Source organism: Xyrauchen texanus, chromosome 23 (assembly GCF_025860055.1).
Source record: "Xyrauchen texanus isolate HMW12.3.18 chromosome 23, RBS_HiC_50CHRs, whole genome shotgun sequence".
Taxonomy (NCBI): domain Eukaryota; kingdom Metazoa; phylum Chordata; class Actinopteri; order Cypriniformes; family Catostomidae; genus Xyrauchen; species Xyrauchen texanus.
In genome coordinates this window covers 20,024,528-20,031,721 of record NC_068298.1, presented here as the reverse complement: position 1 = coordinate 20,031,721, position 7,194 = coordinate 20,024,528, and the positions used below count along the sequence as shown (strand labels likewise).

The window sequence follows — 7,194 nt, the reverse complement described above, 5'->3', positions numbered from 1 at the left end:
GGCCACAAATAATGCCTATGTTTTGGGTAGAGGAGAGGGCGGCGATGGGGGAGGGTCCGACTCTACCCTGCTGCGTTTGACCGCCAGGCCATGATCATGTGCCTTTCTGATGTGCCTGTACAAGTCTCCTGACTGTGTGTAGCTTCGATAACAGTAGCTGCACTCATAAGGCCGTTCCCTGGTGTGTACAATGGCATGTCTTCTCAGGGTGTACGCACAGGAGAAAGTCTTTCCGCAGGTGTCACAGGTGGGTACATCATCTACATAGTTCCCAATAGAGTCCTGAAAATCCTCAAGGTACATGGCCTGTTGCTCTGGCTGGGAAATGGCTGGAAAAAGAGATGATGAAAATCCAGTATTGTCTGTCGCAGAAGTACCAGGACCTTGTGGCGAAGAAGGATATGAGATGGGCTCTTGATGGGAAAGGTGAATTATTGGGTGAGCAGGTATGAACTGAGTGTTGGTGAGCTCCTCAATATCATGGTTACTGTCTTCATAATCATCACTGTGAACTAAATCTGCATTTCTCCTTTGACCATGATCCAAGACCTCATCCATTTCATCAGATTCCTCATCAGAAATCACAATGGCTTCCACTTTCACCTTGATGCCTTCCTCATTTTCCTCCCCTACTGCTGAGGAATTGGTTGAAATTCGAGGGAGAGGCTTTTTGTGCCCTGGCCTCCTTTCATACGGTATGTGTTGAGACAACCTAGGATTTCCAGTGAACCGCCCATTTTTCTGGTCTTGAATGGGTTTTACGGTTTGACTCGGCAGACTGTTGGTATGCACTAACATGCCAGGTTCATTGGAGACCGAGTGGGCAGTGCTGGTGTTGTCTACATTGTTCAGTGTCATTGCAGAGGCTACAACAGGTTGGATCTCTGTGCTTATCTGAATTTGTTCCGTCGAACTGCATGGACCTGAAAATGCAGACTCAAGGCTAGCTGATCTTGCAGATATTCTTGTTTTGTCATGCCTAGGTGAAGCACTACATGCAGGCAAACCTGGACAAGAATTGCTAACGGGTAACTGAGAGTCCATTCCTGGCTGAGTAGTGTCAGCCATCTCTGAACTTTCTACACCACTGTGTGTGAGGACATTGCCCATGCCTGCTTGTGTCTCAGTCTTGGTATCAATATAAAGTGACATCTGTTGGATTGACTGAGGACAATGTGCTAAAGAGGATAAGGATGGATTTCCAACTGTCGCTGGTCCATCTCGTCCTAATACACTTTCTGTTTCGGCACCAGGCATGTCCTCTTGAGGTGACCCATCAAGCCCTTCTCCAGTTTTAGCTAACTCGTTTGCTCCAACTTCTACTCTTGTGCTATCCGCCTCGGCCAGTCCACGACCCTGCAGTCTTCTCTTACAAACTCGCACCACATCATTCATGTGCAAGAAGCTGGCTGCAGCAAGCACGTCCTCTGGAGGGGGGTGGGCTTCCAAACGAAGCACTCCGTCATACATAAAATCGAGAATCAGTCCAAAGGCTTGAGGGGTCACTATATCGCCATTAATGGTGACTGTGTCTCTCAGGGGCCCTCCGTTGACTGAGCTCGTATTTCCCATTGACTGATCGGAGTAGAACATATGGAAAAAGGGAGAGAAAGATGCCAGCACAGCACGATGAGCTACAAAGCGAGTCGGGCCGATCTGCACAGCGCAGTCACAAAGGAAACCTTGTAGACGCTGAGAGCGCAGACAAGCCAAGAGCTGCTGACTATGACCTGGAAACTCCATTTCTACAGACAAACCTGTGGAGACGAGAGTTAATGACAACTAGTGTTCATTCATGTTGTTCTCCATAAGATATTTTGTAGTTCCAAAATAAACCTATTTTACACAGGTAATAAATAGAAATGCATAACATCAGCATATATTTCCATGTTGAGTTGAAATGTTTTTTAAACTTACAGAAGAGTCCTGACAATGTCTCAACGTCAGCTTTAAAGTCAGCTCCTTTGATCCACCATCATATTCGTTTTGTCTTTCCTTTTCATGGGCGAAATGCACTGCAAAAACCAGCTTATAGCTTGAGCTTCCCTTTTGAAAGGAGGGAGTTGTAGGACTGAATCTCAGCACTCATTCACTATTCTACACTAATAAACTAGTAATAATGACATGGTACCTTAGAGCCTAAAGGAATTAAAGCCGCTTTATTATCTTCATAAACAACATCCTTCTATGGTTTGATGATTAGACCATACTTTCACTGGAACACCGTAATATAGACCCCAAATGAGCAAGACGTCTTCAATAAAAAAAAAAAATCACTAATCAAGAGGTTCACAAGTGATATATTGCTGTTTATAAATGCCTACTGATGCATTTGTAGTAAAAACGAATAAGCGCTACGGGAATGTTTTCCTTTTGGACAATGCATCAAAAATATACACTTATACGTGTAATGTGTTCAATGTATGTGTACGCAGCCTGCTCTGCCATCTACTGGCGTGGAGATCACCCAATCCAGAGGACGTACAAGTCAAAACACAATCCTATTTTATTTATTTTTTGGCGTATGCAATACAATTGATTATAAAGTAAATGTATATGATGCACATTTAAATAAATAGATATTGAATTTAATAATATAACATAATACAAATGTTGATATCTTTTTTATACAACTGAGAATATAATAATTTTCTAATCTTAAAATAATATTATTTAATTATTTTAATAACAACATTATACAATACAATAATCAACTGTGCAGAAAAACAAGAAAAAAAAAACAACAAAAACAAAAAAACAGTTAAAAAAAGAAAAAAATGCCAAAGAATATACGAAACACATAAATATTTTGATGAATGCACTCTTCTCTTACAGGGCTAATGTACTCCACTTTATAGCACCACAAAAGTTTTATAAGAAAATTAACATTTATTTATTTATTGAACACCACCATTTTAAAAATACATTAGATAACAAATAATAACAGCAAGAAAAGCACTTATGAAACATAAATACTTTTTAGAAGATTTTGTTTTTATATATTCAGTCTCTTCTCTTATAGCACTAAAATATTACTGTTCACTTAAATTGCACCACAAATGTTTTATTAGTACTTGAGCATTTATTTATTTATGAATTACCGCTTTTGTTTTAAAAGCAAATGAGCATTTATTTATTTTATTTCATTGAACACCACTATTATAAAACACAATAATTAACTGAGAACGATTACAAGAACGCACCGAGAGGTCTTAATATTTTTGTAATTATTTTTATACAGAGAGTCTCTTATCTTATAGCACTAAAATACTGTTCACCTAAACAGAACTACAACTGTTTTATTAGTTATTTAGTATTTATTAGTAGTTTGTTTATTAACGGAGAAAAACAACAAGAAAGATGAAAAAGAATCAATAAATATATTTTTTTTAGATTTACTTATAGCTCTTAAGTGTTATAAGAAATATATAGTTAAGTATAAGTTTTATAATGTGTGTGTATATATTCATTTGTTCGATCTTCAAATGTGACTTTATCTTTTCTGTTATGTATGCGATTCATCTCTGGCTTCACACACTGTTAAATTACCCATGATTCTACGCGGAGACTGCGGCTCGTTCAAACATAGAGGAAGATGAGAGAAGAAAGTCAGAAAGTGATCGTGATCCCTCTTCAGACACACATCGGCCGACGCTTTTATTGACATCTGATCAGCAAACCACAACCGAGATCTGCGGTCAAAACCCAGAGATTGACGAAGATGATGTCGAAACTAAAATGGACATCAGTTCGGATAAGTTTGACCCACTGCTTGCCCTTTATTCTCCACAAGTGCCTTTACCTTACCCGAATATCAAGTGCTTTAATAACATCGCCGAATACCAGAGCTTTATGAAGGGCGGTCGAGGCAGGGCCAAACCTGAAAATGTGGAGAAAAGACTTCGAAAAGCACAGAGAGGGAAACCAGACCTGGAGAGGATAGAGAGACTGAAGAAACTCATGGTGAACAACCCGGTTGAGGAGGGAGAAGGCAGCGGGGTAAAACGACCTCCTCGACAGCGAAAAGTTCCCAAAAATGTGCTTACAAGAATGCCACGTATGTTTAACTCTTTATTCAGTAAACATTTGTTTGTGTATATTCTTTTAAAAGGAATGTTCACGCAAATATATAAATTCTGTCATTTTACTCACCCTCATGTTGTTCCAAACCCAGACTTTCTTCTGTAGCGCACAAAAGGAAACACTTTGAAGAATGTTTATGCTGCTTTTTTCCATAGAACGAAAGTAAATGGTGAATGAGAGGCTAATAGTCTGCTTTCTTTTATGTTCCATTTAAGAAAGAAAGTCATATAGGTTTGAAACAACAAGAGGGTGCTTTTCGTTTTGGGGTAAACAATCCCTTTAAATGAGAGGTCACCAAAGAATGATTTTTAGGTGGGCAGCTCAATTACGTTTTCAAGCATAGTATCTGTCTTCTTTTCCAGTGCTTGCTGGCAGTCCATTAGGGGAGCTCAACAGGTGTGTCCAGGAGAAAATCAGAGTCAGAGTTCACATTCGAACCTTTAAAGGACTTCGTGGAGTGTGTTCTGGCTTTGTGGTGGCATTTGATAAGTTCTGGAACCTGGTAAATAAAGTAGCTTAATTTATGATGATTACTTATAATCATTTCTTATAATCACTAATAAATCTAAATGCTTGTCTCTTCTTTTATTCTACTCCTCTTTGTGGTACCAGGCAATGATGGATGTGGATGAAACATACAGGGAGCCCCTGTTGGGAGAGGCTCTCTACCATGAGAAGGCACTTACTGTCACAAGGGTAACCTTAAACTTTATTCCAATATTTTAACCATCATTCCAATATTCACCAACATAATCGCATTATAGGAGTCACCGTCATGCCATCACAGACTGACATTTTTAGAAGAATATTTAAGCTCTGTTGGTCCATACAATGCAAGTGAATGGTGACCAAAACTGGAAGTTCCAAAAAGCACATAAAGGCAACCTAACAGCTGTGTTAATATTCACACAGTTTTTTGTTTGTCAGTTTTAGTCTTTTGATGAACATGTCCTTTAAAATAAGCCAATATTTCCACATGTCATATTTATTAAATCAGTTTTACCCTGATATGGCTTCTAATTTTAAACAACTAAAAAAAAAATCTTTTAGTTGATGATAACAAAAATGTGCCAAACTTAAATAAAATATATATATAAATGTAGAAAAGTAATATAACATTTTTCTTAATTTATAGCTCAAACCAAACATATACAAGAGGTTACTGTACATACAAAATAATTAATTATTTTTGAATTCTGAATTCTTCATGCTTTAGTTTAGGATATGTTGCACGTTTTTTTTATTCACAACTTGAAGTTACACATTCTGACTAGCGCTTAAATTAGTTCAAGATCACCCGTGCATTCACTTCACTGTCTACACAGGTGAAAGTTGTAATTTTACATATATGTTGTGGATAGTGATTAATCTCATGTGTAAATGAGATGCACTTGAGTGAGGTAATTAACTTGTTTTAAAGTGGTTCATTTTGCTGCTGTTCAGCACGTTCAACTCATTCAGCCCAAAATGGAAATACCAAAAATACTGGATTAGATGAATTCATATGTAATATCTTCTTCTATAAACAGATGTTTCTTTTGTTTATATCTTGCACTGTTATTATCTAGCAGAATGATTTTTATCATCATATTTTCATCAACCGTATTCTTTAATAAAATTGTTAAATTATTTTCATTATGTGTCTTTCATCTCATATGTTATCATTAATGAAATCAAAAAACCCTTCGTCAGCACTTTGACTCCAGTGGTTTAATCCATTTCTATGAAGCATTCCAATTGTTTTTGTGTGAGAACAGACCAAAATATATATATTTTTTTAATTGTAAATCTTGCCCTTGCAGTCTCTATGCACGATCATTATTTCAAGCTTGATTGCACTTCCTAGTTCTGGATGCATCTGCAAAGTGCCAGGTAGCGCTATAGGAAGTGTAAATGAGCTTGATATCATGATTGCCATGGAGTTATATTTTGGTCTGTTCTCACCTAAAACTGATGGGATCGCTTCAGAAGTCCTGGAATCAACCACTGGGGTCATATGGATTAATTTTATGCTTCCTTTTTAAGTGCTTTTTTTAGCTTAAAAGTTTTGAACACCATTCACCTGCATTGTATGGATCTACAGAGCTGAGATATTCTTCTAAAAATCTTTGTATATTCTGCAGAAGAAAGATGGCATGAGGGTGAGTAAATGAAGAGAGAATTTTCATTTTTGGGTGAATTAACCCTTTAAGAAATGTTATAAATATTTAGGTTGTCCTTAAAAGTAACTTAAGATCATTATTTGGTTGCTCACCTTTTGTGTTTTATTGTATTTTTCTTTTAAATCTTGTTTCTATGCTCCAAAATATTATTGTTATTATATTGATTTTTAAATAGATTTCATTGCTGTTTTTTCCTCACAGCTGTTTGAAAAGCTAAAAGTGCAAGAGACTGTGGCTCTCAGTGTGGCTGAAAGAAAGACAGAGGATAACCCTTCTGAGCCAGACACCCAGAGTTGTTCGTCTCAATATCGCACCAGAGACAGAACCAGGAGGAGCACTAACCCCAAACATACCCTGGAAAGATCCACAGTCAAGAGTACATCAAAAGTGACACCAAAATCTGATATCAAGCCTATGGTGGCTTACGGAAGAGTGCACACATGTCATGTCAATCAGCTTTTTATTCGAGGGGAAAATGTACTTCTCGTAAATATACAAAAGGACTAAAGACTTATTAAATAAAATCTTTAGGTCTCTTACTGTATCATATTGATATACATTTTTCTACCAGATAATATGCATATTAAGGAAAATAAACTTTTTAATTGTGGTTGTGGATTAAGTTTCACACGCCATTTGTTTTCAAATGACCACTAGGGGGAGTAAGACCAATACTCAGTCAGCATCAACATGAAAAATTGTTTTCTTTTGTACTATTCTGTCAAGAGGAAAATGGCAATGTACTTACTAAAATTATTGCTTATATTCACTTCACTTATTGTATAATAATAGCACATCTATTAGTCCCACGGAAACTTTATTCCTCTAAAAATCTTTGTATATTCTGCAGAAGAAAGAAGTCATATCCATCACTACACGTGGTGTAGTCGGACCATTTAAAATAAATTATATATATCAAGATAGATAGATATAGACATATAAAACTGTT

General features: G+C 36.9%; 2 protein-coding genes across 2 annotated transcripts; one reads left to right on the top strand and one right to left on the bottom strand.

The window, feature by feature from the left end:
- On the bottom strand, positions 1-2,364 carry LOC127617069 (zinc finger and BTB domain-containing protein 3-like). Its single transcript, XM_052088945.1, has 2 exons — positions 1,918-2,364; positions 1-1,757 (listed from the first exon to the last, which is right to left on the bottom strand). The coding sequence occupies exon 2, from the start codon at positions 1,741-1,743 to the stop codon at positions 16-18; it is 1,728 nt and encodes a 575-aa protein (XP_051944905.1). The 5' UTR covers positions 1,744-1,757; positions 1,918-2,364; the 3' UTR covers positions 1-15.
- On the top strand, positions 2,120-6,805 carry LOC127663452 (U7 snRNA-associated Sm-like protein LSm11). Its single transcript, XM_052155060.1, has 6 exons — positions 2,120-2,127; positions 2,436-2,487; positions 3,568-4,057; positions 4,446-4,585; positions 4,696-4,779; positions 6,447-6,805. The coding sequence occupies exons 1-6, from the start codon at positions 2,120-2,122 to the stop codon at positions 6,750-6,752; spliced, it is 1,080 nt and encodes a 359-aa protein (XP_052011020.1). The 3' UTR covers positions 6,753-6,805.
- Positions 6,806-7,194: the final 389 nt, after the last annotated feature.

What these genes read in the sequence shown, in the direction of transcription:
- LOC127663452 (XM_052155060.1), top strand. An exon ending in CCAATCCAGAGGACGTACAA is followed by an intron (nt 2,488 to 3,567) that starts GTCAAAACACAA and finishes TTCTACGCGGAG; the next exon opens with ACTGCGGCTCGTTCAAACAT. An exon ending in TGTGCTTACAAGAATGCCAC is followed by an intron (nt 4,058 to 4,445) that starts GTATGTTTAACT and finishes CTTCTTTTCCAG; the next exon opens with TGCTTGCTGGCAGTCCATTA.
- LOC127617069 (XM_052088945.1), bottom strand. Translation starts at nt 1,743, where the DNA reads ATGGAGTTTCCAGGTCATAGTCAGCAGCTCTTGGCTTGTCTGCGCTCT.